General features: G+C 41.0%; 1 protein-coding gene across 1 annotated transcript; it reads left to right on the forward strand.

The window, feature by feature from the left end:
* Positions 1-3,450: 3,450 nt before the first annotated feature.
* LOC133367458 (vomeronasal type-2 receptor 26-like) lies at positions 3,451-14,440 on the forward strand. Its single transcript, XM_061591560.1, has 6 exons — positions 3,451-3,701; positions 4,966-5,257; positions 7,049-7,906; positions 9,338-9,565; positions 11,096-11,222; positions 13,530-14,440. The coding sequence occupies exons 1-6, from the start codon at positions 3,451-3,453 to the stop codon at positions 14,438-14,440; spliced, it is 2,667 nt and encodes an 888-aa protein (XP_061447544.1).
* The last annotated feature ends 2,030 nt before the right edge of the window (positions 14,441-16,470 follow it).

Raw genomic sequence — 16,470 nt, forward strand, 5'->3', positions numbered from 1 at the left:
AGTAAAGCTAAAAACAACAAAGCAATCATAATGCCAAGATACAATTTAAACAACATCCCAGAAAAATATAAAGAGCAAATAAGGAACAGATTTGAGGCTTTAAACTTAGTTGATAGAGAACCAGAAGATCTATAGATTGAAGCAAGAGACATTATCAGGGAAGAATGTAAAAAGACAATACCTCTAGTTAAAAAGAAAGAAAGACCTCAATGGATGACAGACAAAACTCTGAAAATGGTTAAAGAGAGAAGGAAAGCAAAAGCAAAAGCAGACAGAAACACAGTCAGAACCCTAAATGCAATAATACAGTGACTAGTACATAGGGACAGAGAGAACAATTATGATGACTATTGTAGAGAAAAAGAAGAGGACAATAAAAAGGTAGAACAAGAGCCCTATTCCAAAAGATTAGAGAAATTAAAGGAAATTTTAAACCAAGAGTAAGGATGTTGAATAATCAACAGGGGAATACACTGACTGACTGAGATAAAATAAAAGGAAGATGGAAGCAATACACTGAAGAACTCTATAAAAGAGATGCAAGGATAACAGATTTATTCATGGAGGAACCATATGATAACGAACCAGAAATTTTAGAATGTGAGGTGAAAGCTGCTCTTAAAATACTTGGAAGAAACAAATCACCAAGAATAGATGGCATACCAATAGAGTTGCTACAGATTACAGAGACTGAATCTGTCCAAATTTTGACAAAAAATTGTCAACAAATATGGAAAACAAAACCATGGCCTACAGACTGGAAACATTTAATATATAGCCCAATTCCAAAGAAAGGGAATCCCAGGGAATGTAGTAATTTTCAAACTATTGCCTTAATATCCCATGCAAATAAAGTAATGCTCAAGATTCTACAGCAAAGGCTCTTACCATATATGGAGCGACAAACACCAGATGTCCAAGCTGGATTTAGAAAAGGAAAAGGCACCAGAGATCATATCATAAACATAAGTTGGATAATGGAATGGACCAAGGAATATCAGAAGAAAATCACCCTGTGCTTTAAAAACCTTTGACTGTGTAGATCATGAAAAACTATGGGATGCTTTAAAAGAAAGGGGGGGGGGGTGCCACAGCATCTGATTGTCCTGATGCGCAACCTATACTCTGGACAAGAGGCAACTGTAAGGACAGAACATGGAGAAAGTGATTGGTTCCCAATTGGAAAGGCTGTGAGACAGGGGTGTATTTTATCATCCTATTTGTTTAATCTATAAGCAGAACATATCATACGGAAAGCAGGATTAGGCCACGATGAAGGAGGTGTGAAAATTGGAGGGAGAAATATCAATAATTTAAGATATGCAGACGATACCATACTACTAGCAGAAACCAGTAATGATTTGAAACGAATGCTGATGAAAGTTAAAGAGGAAAGCACAAAAGCAGAACTACAGCTGAACATCAAGAAGACTAACGTAATGACAACTGAAGATTTATGTATCTTTAAAATTGACAATGAGGAACTTGTCAAGGATTATCAATGCCTTGGCACAGTCATTAACCAAAATGGAGACAATAGTCAAGAAATCAGGCTAGGACTGGGGAGGGCAGCTATGAGAAAACTAGAAAAGGTCCTCAAATGCAAAGATGTATCGCTGAACACTAAAGTCAGGATCATTCAGACCATGGTATTCCCAATTTCAATGAATGGATGTGAAAGTTGGACAGTGAAAAAAGTGGAGTGTTGGAGGAGAGCTTTGCACATACCATGGACCGTGAAAAACACAAATAACTGGGTGTTAGAACAAATTAAACCAGAACTGTCACTAGAAGCTAAAATGATGAAACTGAGGTTTTCATACTTTGGGCACAAAATGAGAAGACATGATTCATTAGAAAAGATAATAATGCTGGGAAAAACAAAAAGGAGCAGAAAAAGAGGAAGACCAAACAAGAGATGGATTGATTCCATAAAGGAAGCCACAGACCTGAACTTAGAAGATCTGAACAGGGTGGTTTGTAACAGATGCTATTGGAGGTCACTGATTCATAGGGTCTCCATAAGTCGTAATTGACATGAAGGCACATAACAACAGCAAACATACAAACAGAACATCAAACATTATCAGACTATAAAGACACCATGGCTTCACCAGAAGATTTGAGAAGCTTCTACCACAGCCAGCATTGAGATTATCAGGGGTCCCCTCCCCTCCCCCTTTTCCACACTTCCTCGCCACAGTAACCTGGTTGGCCATCGATTAGTTGAGTGATTGTGCAAATACGAAATATCTTGACTATTGGGCATATCTAATTTTGCATTTTACCATTTCTGCAATGGGGTGAATAAAAAGGCATTCTTGGCTGTATTAAAATTGGACATCTTTCAATAAACCTTTTAAAAACTTTTAAATTGGTGTGGTCTCATAACTCCCTCTGTTTGTTCCCACTCACTCGTGTCTTGATCACGCAGGGGAGGCTTTTGGGTTCATTGGTAAAATCTAATTTCCCCAAAACTATGTCAGATATTTTAGTGTGGGGATGGTTGTTTGTGAACTTGCAGAGTGGGATGGAGTAGGGGGCTTACTGTGCAGTGGGGTGTAGTCTGTGTAGTGAGGTTTGACACTTGTTAAATACATGATATTTGTCTAGTAAGAATATATTGTCACTGTAGCTATATGTCCATGTGCCCGACCTCACACGGTTATTATGAGATTAAATATTAGTAGAGAATCACCACTGTCCCTGTGTGTGCATGCGTGTGAGTCTATTAATGTAGCATGGTGTATTTGGAGGGAGGTTTCAGTGCTGGGCTGTTTGTTTACAGGGCAGAATGATTTAGGTCTTGTAGTATGAGGTGGGTGTGAGGAGGTTGCAATGGGCTGGATGTATGGCCCCCATGACAGTTTCTCAGGTTTTCAAATAAACTCATGGAACCTAAAAGGTTTTAAACATTGCACCACACTGTCATATGGGCTGTGATGAGTTGCAGTAGGAGAGCATGCATGACTATGGGATGACAGTTTCTTAGGTTTCCACATGTGCCCATGGGTATCAAACTCCAATGTTCCTATAATACCCAATATCGCTTGAAATCCTGCACTGACTATTTCATTAGCAGTCATTGTATAGAACAATGATAAGTAAGTTTTATTGACTTTGCTGAGAGCTGAGTATCTTGGAAAAGGGAATAATCTACCCTGTAATTATGAAAACCACTGTCCTCATGTAATTGTAGTGAGATCCCGCTGCTATCAGAAAGAAAAGAGAAAGAGACCAACTCACTCTGGGAGTTGCTCAAACGCTCCTCTCCATGTATAAAGATGAATGTCAAAACAAATTTTTTACACTTTTTTACACAGCTCTTTGGAAGAGGTCTAGGAAACATATCTTTGAGAATCCACACTGGTGAAACAGCAAAGTTTGTGAAACCCCTTATGGGGTTTCAGGGTGGATCTGGAGCTACTCTTGTTCTGTGCATCAGCTGCAATGAATGTGTCCAGCTGGGGACAAGATTTGCTGTTAGCCAGATGGATATTGTTGCTGCTCCTGCTGCTGCTCCTGCAGCTGCCTCAGATTGTGAACAAGAATACGGTCGACAGATTTGGTCAGCAGCCAAAGGTTCGTAATGACTTTGGCATTCCAAATAATATTGTCATTGGTGAATTTGTGTTTTTTTTAATTCACAAGTTTAATGAGATCACATTTGATACAACTCCAGATCCAGATATGAGAAGCTAGTAAGTAAACTTTTTTATTGCATGAAAGGAGTCTACAGGACTGAATTGAAATTCCAGTAGAATTGCGTTGTAAAGTAAGCTATGCTAACATAGGGAACACAGAAAGATGCCTTATACTGAGTCAGCCATTGGTCTGTCTAGCTCACTATTGCCAACACTGGCTGGCAGTGGCTCTCCAGGGCTTCAGAAAGGGGATATTCCTAGCTTCTCCTGGACATGCCAGGGTTTGAACCTGGGACCTTCCACATGCAAACTAGATGCTATATCACTGAGCTGTGGCTCTTCTCCAATAGTCAGAGAAATTTATAAGTTCTGACTGAATAAAGAATCACTTTTGAAGCTGACCCTTCCACAGGAAAACCCAACAGCCTAGTCACTACATCACGGGTTTAAATTACATTTCACATTCAGCAGTTAAAGAAAGTTTCTGCAAGAGATACAGTCCTGGCAATCTTAACTCTCGTGCAATTAAGGCATAATGTATCTGATCAGTTCCAAAGGTTCTCCCTTGAGGCACCTTCCACACCTAAATTTAAACAGCTTAGCCACAACATCACAGGACTTTGAATTCAACCTCTTATACATTAAGAAATGAAGTTCTTGCATGAGATAAATTCCTTTCAATCTTAACTTCCTTCAGCATAAGGCATAGCTTTCAGTGTGGCCCTGTTCAGAAGGTTCAGCCTGGAGGAAGAAGCTGAGATGACAGACAAAGCCTCAATGTAAAAAAGAAAAATGATCCATCAGTCAGGTGAGATTCCACTTGTAGGGTGAGGCAATAGAGCCAAGTTGCTGGTTGACTATCCCACTTAGTATGAGAAGCATAAAAGAAGAAAGGGGGGGGACCAGACAGCCAGGACTTTTGTAGAGCAGCAAGTGGATGTGTCTTTATTCATTCACTTATTAATAAATTAGATGGATAGATAGATGCAGAGAGAGAGAGAGAGAGAGAGAGAGAGATCACAAAGCAGAAAACCATTCCACATAAACAGAGGTATATAAATCATAGTCCTCAAAGAGCATGTGGCCTTAGTATGAAAATTATAGAGCTGTGGGAAATGAAAAATGAAAAAGAAACCTAATGAGGTGACAATAATATTTTAAAGGCTAACGATATATAGCAGATATAATTAAATTTTCTGCTGTATAACTCCATACCTGGTATTTCCAGAAGAGCCTCTAAATGGTAATTTTAGTCTGCTGTATGTGTATTACATCAATGAATATTCAACAGCACTAAATTTACATTGAAATTTCATTGCAGCTTATTGCCAAATTACTACCACCAATTCCTAGTCTTTATGTTTGCCATGAATGAGATCAACAAGAATGCCCATCTCTTACCCAACAGCACACTGTCTTCCACCTTCGCTCAAAACGCTCACAATGAAATGGGAGCCTGTGCTGGGACTATGGAAGTCCTTTTCCTACAACAGGGGAACCGCCTGAACTACATCTGTGGCAAGACATACAAGCTAATGGCCATCATTGGTGGGCTCAACGCTCAAAACTCCAAGCAGATGCCCCATATTTTAAATATCTACAAGATGGCACAGGTGTGTCTATCTGCCTACATATATAGGTTCAACCTACCAGGGGGATTAGTGGAGCAGAATGATTTGTGTCGCTGTCCATGTTCTTCCTGTGATCAAAATTGGTGTGGCTAAAAGGCTGTGCTCTTAGTTCTGCACAGATCTTGTTCAACTCAGGGGCTAACTACACCTTATGGGAAAATGCATGCATTGGGTGTTGTGTACTGCTTCATTTAGAGTCAAGTCTAGAATTATTATTATTATTATTAATTTATATCCAACTTTTTCCAAGAACTGGGACTCAAGACGACTTACAAAAATTAAAACAGTTAAAACATATAAGTGCAAATACACAGAAATGTGTTATTAAAATGTCATTAAACTATCTATAGAATTAAAACAATGTCTAAATGCAACCCTGATGACTTGTAATACCATCTACTCCAGGAGCACTCTTGGAGAAGGGCACATCTCTACTTTCTATTACTGGTGGTCTTGGGAGGGTTCTTAATCTTGGGGGCCTGGGAGTGTTCTTTGCTGACCGTTGGACAGTGGCTCTGTTTCTGCATTTGCCTCCCATCATGCAGTTCATGGTAATGGAGCTGTCTTGGGGTGGGTTTTTCCAAGGTGATCAAGAGAAGGTCTTTCTCTGTCAACACTGGTTTCTCTGTCTGATCTGCTGCAAATCAGACAGGGAAACCAGTTTCAAATATTTTTGGCACACTGAATATATGTGCCAAAACTATTTGAAATTGACTATCAAGCTTATAAATCTGTCATAATCTAGTTGAGACAATCCTGTAGGAAGGAAAGGTCACTTAATTCCACCTTTCTCCTGATGCCACACTGTTCAGGTGAGGAGGAGGCCTTCCTGTCCCACATGCCCTCAGAGCTCCACAACCCTAAGTGTGTGTCAGAGATTAGCCTCAAAAATGATCCACACTTTCCCCTTGGGTCCCAAAGTCCTATGCGCAAGTCTCTGGAATCGCTATTCACCTAAGACGTGTCTCAAGGTACTCGACATTTGTCCTAACAAATGTCCCACACAAACCTGCCAAATAACCAAAGCAATTTACCCTTATATGAAGCTCCCACCCCTAACTGCACCAGCCCTGCACAGCAGCATGGAGCAGGTGAAAAAACTCTCTCCACAGGCCAATTGCAAATAAAAAATTCCTACTTAGCCCCAACAGGTTGAGCTGCCACTCCCACACTGCATAAAAGAAAGGTGGTCTGGGTGCTGGCTGCATATTAAAGAGGGGAAGATCTGAGTGGGGACATCTTATTTATCTCATATACTCCTCCCAAGTCCTGCCAAGTCTCTAAAGTGGATACCAGGAAATGGGTTCCTGCCCATCTTTCAGTCCCTCTGCAAAAATACTCCCACCCAGACCACTTTAAGGTTGGAGGGAGGAGAGCTATTGTTGATGCTCTTTTCACTTAAATACTACTTGGAGTATTTTTTCCCTCCAAAACGGAAAATTTGTACTTGAACAATGCCTTGGTTAAAACTGTGCATGTAAAAGGGTGTGTCTGTGCTCTCACTCATTCTCACTAACACATTTAACTTTTTCACTGTTTTCTACATATCTACTCCAAATCATCCTCTCACTGGGTTTTTCTCAGCACATGTGCCCATTCTTCAAGAGAGAAAAAACTGCTAGGAGTGGAGTATTGTAGGAGAATATTAACATGGTCACAAAATGGATGCTCACCCTTTTTCTCCACTGTTCCTCAAATCCAAATTTTCCTCTCCCAATTTTTTTTAAGAGAGATTATTGTTCAGTATATAAGTATTATTGTCATTCTCCTCAGCTTAGTTACAGCTCCTTTGACTCTCAACTGAGTGATAAAATACAGTTCCCTTCTGTCTATCGGATGATCCCAAATGAAAACCATCAATATGTTGGGATTGTTCAGCTGCTTCAGCATTTTGGATGGACCTGGATTGGCCTTGTTGTTTCAGATGATGACAGTGGAGAAGTGTTATTGAGGACTCTCATTCCTCGCCTGCTCCAGAACAATATTTGTATTGCCTTTAAGGAAGTTATTCCAATACAGAAGGGGTTTGGTAGAATAACAATGCAAATGAAGAAGCAAATGGCAAGAATCAGATCTATTCTCTTATCATCCAAAACCCATGTAATCCTTGTTCATGGGGATTCAAGGTCTATGGAACTCTTACGAACAGCTCTGTCATTACAAGAAAATGTTAAAATAAATCCAATAGAGAAGGTTTGGATCACAACAGCTCAGTGGGATTTTGCAACTGTATCCCACATTGATATATTCACACCCAAATCCTTCAATGGGACCTTGTCCTTTGTGCTCCATACTAATGATGTGGCAGAATATGAAGAGTTCCTTGAGACTTTAAATCCTAATCAATCTATGCTTTATTTCATCCACCATTTCTGGTCTACTGCATTTACGTGCTCATTCCCCATATACAACATTTATCGACAAGATGCAGGAGACTGTACTGGGGAAGAGAAGTTGAGGAGCCTCCCTGGGACTGTGTTCGAAATGGGAATGTCTGGTCAGAGCTACAGTATCTACAATGCTGTTTATGCTGTAGCACATGCTCTCCATGCCATGTTCTCATCAAGATATAAGCAGAAGGCAATGGGAGATGGAGCCACATGGCACCTTTTGAACATCTCCCCATGGCAGGTAGGAGTCTCCTGTCCATCTCTACTTCAATGGATGGGTAAAAATGTCTTTCACTGGCTGGAATCAGATTCTTTACTTTAGTGAAGCAATTTATTGAATTCGATAAAAGCTCATAGATGGCTGGATGGGTAGATTGCTAAATAGACATTTAGAGTCTTCCTTTGTATAGTTTTCAAATGTTATAAACTAGCATTCCTCAACCTTGTATCCTCCAGAATATTTTGACTACAACTCCCGTGAGTACCAGCAAACCTGGTCAATAGTTAGGGATGATTGGTGTTGTAATCCAAGACCTGGAGGGTGCAAAGTTGAGGAATCCGGTTGTAAAAAGCAATAGAAATTGTTTACCAAAAGAACCTGCCCTGTACATCTTGCAAGCTAAACACATCCACGATCAGCCACATATTCTGGACTCCAAAAAACTGCAAATCTGTCTCTCACACACACACGCCAGGCCTAGTGCCAGTGGGCAGCCAGGTAGAGCCCGGGCTGAGAGGGCCCCTGAAGGGCCCCTCCATAGGCTGGGATGGTAGAGCTTCCATTCTGTGATCTGTGCCCTCAGCAGTTTGTGGGTCCCTGCAACCTGATGCTGCTATGGATAGCAGAGCAGGAGCTCCCAGGCAACGCACATACCCCAGATACAGGCAGCACATGCTTAAATAACCCTGCCTACCACACCTACCTACTGCATTGCTGAGTCAGTGTGTTAGCACACTGTGTGTGCATACCTCCCTTCACCCAAGAGGGCAGCAGAGACATACCTAAGGGGGTGATGCTCCTACTGCCATCTCGGGTGGTGTCAGGTGTGCATGTGTAGTGCACAGGGCATGCACACTGACACATTGGTGTGGGAGGTAGGTGCGCTCGGCTGGCCCATTTAAGCTCTGTGCTGCCTACATCTGGAGGTAGTGTTGGGGGGGTATGACACTGCAGGCCTGGGGCAGACTGGTGCCCAAAGCCCAAGCCATGCCTGGTGCCGGCCCTGTCCCCCACAGACAAAAAAGGACACTGTTTCTTCAGGTCCAGTGAAATGGAAGTTATAAAATATATCAAGCCTTTGTCTGAGAGCCATGATTGGCTGATGGGTTATAGCAAAAAGAAACTTCTTTGATTTTTTTAAAATTATTTTCTAGCCTCTTTGATTTATTGGTTGGCTCATTTAGCTGAAACCAGCTTTAAATCAAGCCCAGGAAAGTTGGCACATTATTAATATGATCTTATGCTTTGGGGTGCCAGAGAAAGGAGAAGGGCAATGAATCGTGAGTTTCTTGTGAATCAGGAACAATAGTTCACAAATAACATTACAGCATTGGACCTTTTTTGTCCGGTATGTATTATTGTCAAGAAAACAAGACAGCAGATTCCAGGAAGATCAAAGTAATCCTTTTCCACCACTGGACTTAGTTCATGTTTTCTCCTTCTCTAATGTAGCTTCACTCCTTCCTAAAAAACATCCGCTTCAACAATACTGCTGGGGAAGAAATATTTTTTGATGAAAACAGAGAGTTAGCTACTGGATATGATGTCATGAACACCATCACTTTCCCCAATCGGTCCATCCATAAAGTCCGTGTTGGAAGGATAGAGCCACAGGTTCCTGAAGGGGAAAAATTCACCATTAATGGAAGTGCTGTTGTGTGGAATCACAAGTTTAACCAGGTGGGAACAAATGTTATTTCCAGACCTATTGGTTTATTAATGGCCCCCAACACCAAATTCTGCCTGACCCTGTTTCACTCAGGAGTGTGGTAAACCCTGCCCTGTTCTGGTTCTGTGCAGATATTTTTAGGAGGAATCTGCCCAAAATTTGCACGCACACACACACACACACACACACACACACAAACCTTTTAAAAACTTTGTCCACCAGAGATGGCATTTATAATGCCACTACATACAAAGTCACACAACCCTTTTCTATAACATATGAACATCTGAACTGGGATGAGTAATATCTATATTTGCAAACATCAAAGGTATGTCTAGACAGTGTATACTTTACATGAAAATAATGATAGCTATGCTTTGTAGTTTGTTTCTTTGTTTACACTTAACCTTTAGTCTTCCTCCCCTTTCACTCTGACAGCTACAGTCTCCCTTCAAAACTGTCTTGCCTACTCCATCATCCCATATCTCCATGGGGATTGGGGTGGGTGGGGCTCTGTCCATAACTCTTTTAAGCTTGGCACATTGGGCTAAAGTGACCAAAGGCCTGATGGGTTGCAGGGCTGAAATAAACATGGAAATGAGGGGCAAATGTAAGAGAGAGAAAGGAAGAAGGCAAGGAATATGATGGAATATGCTTGGGACTACTTGAGGAATATAGTAAATGAATAAGGGATTGGTTCTTATGTGCAATTATATAGAATAGATTTAATTCAAAATAATAGACATAAAGCTTTATACGACCTAGGTCCAGGCTATTTGTCAGACCATATCTCCCCATATGAGCCTGCCTGGGCACTGAGATCCTCAGGAGAGGCCCTTCTCTCAGTCCCAACACCTTCGCAAGCGCGATTGGTGGGGACGCAAGATAGGGCCTTTTCGGTGGCTGCCCCCAGGTTCTGGAACTCTCTTCCTAGGGAAGCACGAACGGCACATTCCTTGCTATATTTTTGTATGTTTTTTTACCTGTGTGTAGTTTTTATTTGTAAGCCACCCTGAGTTCCAGTTTTGGAAGAAGGGTGGGGTAAAAATAAAGATTCATTCATTCATTCATTCATAAAGAGAAACCAATTGGCTTATGTCTCCGTTGTGGGTTAGGATCCAACAAGTGGGCCAGTTCCTGGGCTCCCCTATGCCCAGCTTGAACTCTGCAAAGGAACACTGGGAACATTGTAATATAGCCAAGCTTGGAGGGGCTTGAAGTTACTGCCAATTAGTTGATCAGTGCTGACTTCAGGCTCTGCTTTCAAGTGCCAATTTGGAGTTTCCAAGTGGAACCAATGATAGTTAGAATTTCATGTGGCACCAAATCTGAAAGTTTGTTTGCTCTCAATTGTTCCTTTGCAGTCATGTCTTTATCCACCCCACACCTGACACCATATACTGGGGACGGGTGGGCATGACTTGGAGACAATGTCACAGCAGTCCAAATTAGGACTCCTGCAAGGCCGAAGTAATCTTGTGGGCTGCAAGTTCCCCATCGCTGGTTTATACCCTAATTATTTTCTTTTGGGATATTAATAGATTCTCCCACAATCCACATGTGTTGAGAGTTGCCATCCTGGACATAGCAGGATTGTGCGACAGGGGGAACAGATCTGCTGTTATGATTGTCCTCAGTGCTCTGAAGGAATGATTTCAAACCTGACAGGTACGTAGACTAGAACTTGGGGGCATACAATGAAACTGAACATTAGAAGATTTGGGACAGACGAAAGTACTTTGAAAGTATGGAAGGGTTACATCGGGATGATGCTCTAGATGTCCGTTAAATACAATTTCTCAAAGAGCTGGTTCACACATGCATATTCATCACATCTTGACTTAGATTTGTGAAGGGCCACTGTAGATATAAGACCTTAGAAAGACCTTTCATATCACTTTATATATAATTCTTTTCATGGAGTCTTTTCACACATTTATCTATTTTTACTCAATTGTTCTGTGATGAGAGACATAGAATTTCTCTGTAACAGATTAATTTATTGATTTTTTTACTTATAAATTGTTTCTCATAAAATATCTTGAAGCAATTTAAAAATAAAACAATGCAAACATAGGTAAAGCAATCTCAAAATCAATACAAATAAAGATTTCTATAAAAATATACAGTGAAAAGGTTCACTGGAAAAGAGGTGTCAAAATATAATAGGGATGATGCCTGTCTGATATGTAATGAGAGGGAGTTTCTATATTGCATGGAATATAGATGAGATGGCATCTGCAGGAAGCCCTCTTTTGTAGAGCAGTGTTCAGTTGGGTATAGAGAGTGTGAAACTATATCTTAGTCATCCTGCTCCTAAGCTGTAGATAGATATGTTTATGAGAACTGGTGCCCTGAATTTAGACAAGTAGCTAACCAGCAACCAGTGTCATTATTTCAGCAATGGTTGTAGCATGATAGTCATAATATTCTGCTCCAGTGAGCAGTCAAGTTCCCACATTTTGAACTAGCTACAGCTTCTGGCTAACATCCAGAGTAGTCCCACATATAGCAAATTGCAGTAATTCAGTCTGGAGGTTACTGGCATATGGATGACAGCGGTCAGGCTATCCTACTTGGGAAACAACTGTAGCTGTCTTACCAGCTGAAACTGGTAAAAAAAATACACTCATACACAATGAGGTCACCTGGGCCTCTTCTGAGAGACATGGATTCCAAAACACTCCCAGTTCTTGAATTTACAAACACAGATCTTATTCATCTCTCTTATTTCCCTTTCCCATCCTTTAAATATGTTTCACCAAATCCTAAAGGCTCAGATAGTGCTGTTTTTATGGTCAGTGCATTGACCACAGAGCAACAAGCAGGAAGGTTTTTGAAGATAGACCACCTCCGCTGAATGAGGCAGAGAGAGATCCACTGTATTCTATGCCCTCTGAGACACCTTTCTGCGGCTTTCAGCATGCAGTTGTCCATGGTATCCTTCTGAATGTATTGCTTTGGTTAGGGGTAGGAGGCACTGCTTCGTATTAGTTCCTGAACTGAATACCACTGCTTGCTGTGAGTTCAGTTATGGGCATACCGAGAGGGAAGAAGTGTACGGAGCAACAGAACTGATTCTTGACTTTCTATAGTATGCTACTTTCAAGCCATGCACAATGGAGAGATTTTCTGCACTCACATCTCTCCATCCAAGCACATAAGAAGCATTGTCACAGTTCAAGGACACAACCCAGCCAGGCAAAATAGTTCAAGGAGGGGTGTGGAGCAGTGACAATCAGGGGTGTGGCCAGAGATGGGGCATAGCCTGGTGGCCAGATACACAAGCTTGGATGCCTGCATTTGGCTGCTGGGCCTGATGTCCCCCACCATTAGAGCCCTAAATGGCTTGGGGCCATGCTAGCTGAAAGACTACCTCCTTCCATGCCTACCTGAACCTTAAGTTGTTCTTCAGGGGCTCTGCTCTGCTGATAGAAGGGGGGACAACCACTTTGAAGTAGGCCTTCTCATTAGTGGCACCAAGGTTATGGAATAACCTTCCCAGGGAGGCTTGTCTGGTGCCATCTTTGTAGTCTTCTTGGTGTTGGCAAATAACTTTCCATTCACCCAGGATTTTTAAATAATACCTTTTAAAAAAAACCTCCCGTCTTTAATTTTGAGGACTGGGAGTTCTGTTTGATATATTTATGCAGGGATTCCCTTACTTTCTAATGGTTTTATGTTTTATTTTGTACTTTAATTCATTTTACTCTTTTGGGAAGCCGTTCAGAGTAATGCATGTTAATTGGAATAACACAAAATTAATTGATTCAGCAAGTGTCATTCCCATCTCTCTGCTTTACCACAACGTTCTACATTATTATTATCACATTAGTTCATCCAAAATGGAAAGGAGTTCTTCTCCAAGAGAAATATGATCGAAGCCATATTTCATGCCACAGTATAAAATGGTTGATGCCCTACAGGCTACAATGATACATGAAAATTTGAACTATTGAAACTTGTAACTTTCAGATGCAGATAATTGCAACAATTGCCCTGAGGACCAGCATCCAAACAAGAACCAGAATGACTGCATCCCTAAACACATAATCTATCTAGCATATGGAGAGCCCTTGGGAATAATTCTAGCAACACTTGCACTTTTTGTTTCTCTGGTCACCCTTGTAGTAATGTGGATCTTCATTCAACACCAGAATACTCCCATTGTCAAGGCCAACAACTGGAACATCACATGCACCCTCCTCATGTCCCTCTTCCTTTGCTTTCTGTGCTCCTTCTTATTCATTGGACAGCCTGGGAAGGTGACCTGCCTCCTCCGTCAAACAGTGTTTGGTATCATCTTCTCCCTCGCTGTTTCTTGTGTGTTGGCTAAAACCATCACTGTGGTTCTGGCCTTCATGGCCACCAAGCCAGGAAACAGGATGAGGAAATGGGTAGGGAAGAGGCTGGCAGTCTCAGTCATAATTCTCTGTACTCTTATTCAAACCAGCATCTGTGTAGTGTGGCTGGCAACCTCTCCTCCTTTTCCAGAGTTTGACATGCTCTCCCAGACTGGCCTGATCATTGTTCAGTGCAATGAAGGATCAGACTTCATGTTTTATATTGTCCTGAGCTACATGGGGCTTCTGGCCATCATCAGCTTCACTGTGGCTTTCTTTGCCAGGAAGTTGCCTGATACATTCAATGAAGCCAAGCTCATCACTTTCAGCATGTTGGTGTTTTGCAGTGTTTGGTTATCCTTTGTCCCAACCTACCTGAGCACCAAAGGGAAATACATGGTGGCCGTGGAGATCTTCTCCATCTTGGCCTCTAGTGCTGGATTGCTGGGTTGCATCTTCCTCCCCAAATTCTACATTATTGTCCTGAGGCCTGAGCTGAACACCAGGGATCAGTTAGTAAGGAAAAAGTATTATGGAACCTGAGTAATATCCCATTTCTTCTCATAATTTACTTCAGCTGCTTTTATTTTCTTGTTATTTATTTTATTTTTTAAAGAATGTAAACCCAGATAAAAGATTGTGTGTGCTTACATGTTTTTAAAGCATTAGTGCAGTGTGAAATTCCAAGGTTTGTTGTCTCTTACCACAGAAGTGGTGTATATGTGTGAATAAAACCTTGTTTGAATAATGCTGCTAAGGCTCTTTTGGATGCTAGATAATCCTCCTTCTCTGTTGAATGTATACTTAGAGAGACAATCAAATGTTTTTCTGGCTTAACTTCATGCTGATCAGCAGCAAATCAGTCTCTCAAGTTTGGCTTTGTGTGTCATGCAGATTACTCCATTATGTCAATTACATGAATGCAATTGGTAAACACTTCTGCAAACTTTGGATTGCAGCTACAGGGAGTGAGGAAGCCCTTCCATCCCCTCCTGCTTTGCTGCCATTGAAATCCAGTTGTCCCCAAGGTTACTCTCAGTTCTAGGAGAGATGCTGCTAATTGCTAATACATCATTTTGTTTGGTATCACTTCAGCTGTTGCTCCTGCTTCCTTCCTCCTCCCCATTCTTGCCAAGTCTTGCTTGTTTAAATCATGTATTCATCTCCCTAACCTGAAAGGTGGGGAAAAATAGAAATATATATTAAATCAATAAAATCATGAGAGACCCACAACTTTTCCCATTTACTACACAACATGCATTTAAAATGTGCGTGCATGTGCATGCAGACACACACACACGCACACACACTATTGAGGACATGCCCCTTAGTCCTAGTAAGGTTTCCTATGTAGTTTGCCTATGTTCAGATGAACACTGAACACAGTAATTATAGTGGCATCCCACTGATATCAGAAAAACAGAAACACAGATGGATCCACCTCAGGAGCTGGTGTAATGGTCCTCTTCACGTATAAAGATGAGAATTAAAACAACCTTTTATTAACAATTCAAGGTAGTTTTGGAGTTACTCCTGTATTGTATATCTGTCACAATGAATGTGTCCAGTTCGTGGAGAGATTTGCTAGTAGTCAGACAAGTGTCGTTGCTGCTGCTACTTTTGCTCCTTGAGCGATTGTCAGCAAGAATGCAGATAAAAGATGTGCCCAGGAGCCAAAGATTCAAGATTAGTTAGGCATTCCAGAGTATATTTTCATTGGTGAATTTCTTTTTCTCGTCCATGATTTTTGATGAGATCACACATAAGAGAAAACCAGATGAGACAATGATAACTTTGTATGTAAACTTTTTATTATGTCAAAGGAGTCCACAGGACTGGATTATAATTCCAGTTGAATAGTTTAGTGTGAATATGGAAAAAGTATTCAACTTACTAGGTCATTTTTTTTTATTTATTCTACTGTGCCTGGTAGGACAATGTGAGAAAATGAGAGTCACAAGAGAACCAATACAGTTATGGCCTTGTAGTAGGATTACTGCTGTTCTCCATTAATAAAAATGATGCTAAATGAAAACCATTCATAAAATTCTTTCTCCAGCAAGAATATTGTTGTTGGTGAATTCTTTTCTTTTTTGATTCTACTTGTTATTTTAATGAGATCGCATAAAACAGAAATCTAGAACAGCAAATAGGTGTCTAGCAAATAGATGTTTTATTATGTGATAGGTTAGAGTGTTGGACTACAACCTGGCAGACCAAGATTTGAATCCCCACACAGCCATGAAGCTCACTGGGTGACCTTGGGGCAGTCACTGCCTCTCAACCTCAGAGGAAGGCAATAATAAACCACCTCTGAATATTGCTTACCATGAAAACCCTATTCATAGGGTTGCCGTAAGTCAGGATCGACTTGAAGGCAGTCCATTTCCATGTAGAGCATATATTGCTGATATATATATCACTGTGTGTGGTAGTACAGTTTGAGAAAATGGGGATCATAAGAGAACCAAAGAACTTAACTCATTGTGGCAAGATTGTTTCCATTGATAACAATGTTCTAAATGTGCTTAGGTGGTGGAAAGAAGAAAATCTATTTAAGGGGACTTTCTAAC

Source organism: Rhineura floridana, chromosome 11 (assembly GCF_030035675.1).
Source record: "Rhineura floridana isolate rRhiFlo1 chromosome 11, rRhiFlo1.hap2, whole genome shotgun sequence".
Lineage (NCBI taxonomy): Eukaryota > Metazoa > Chordata > Lepidosauria > Squamata > Rhineuridae > Rhineura > Rhineura floridana.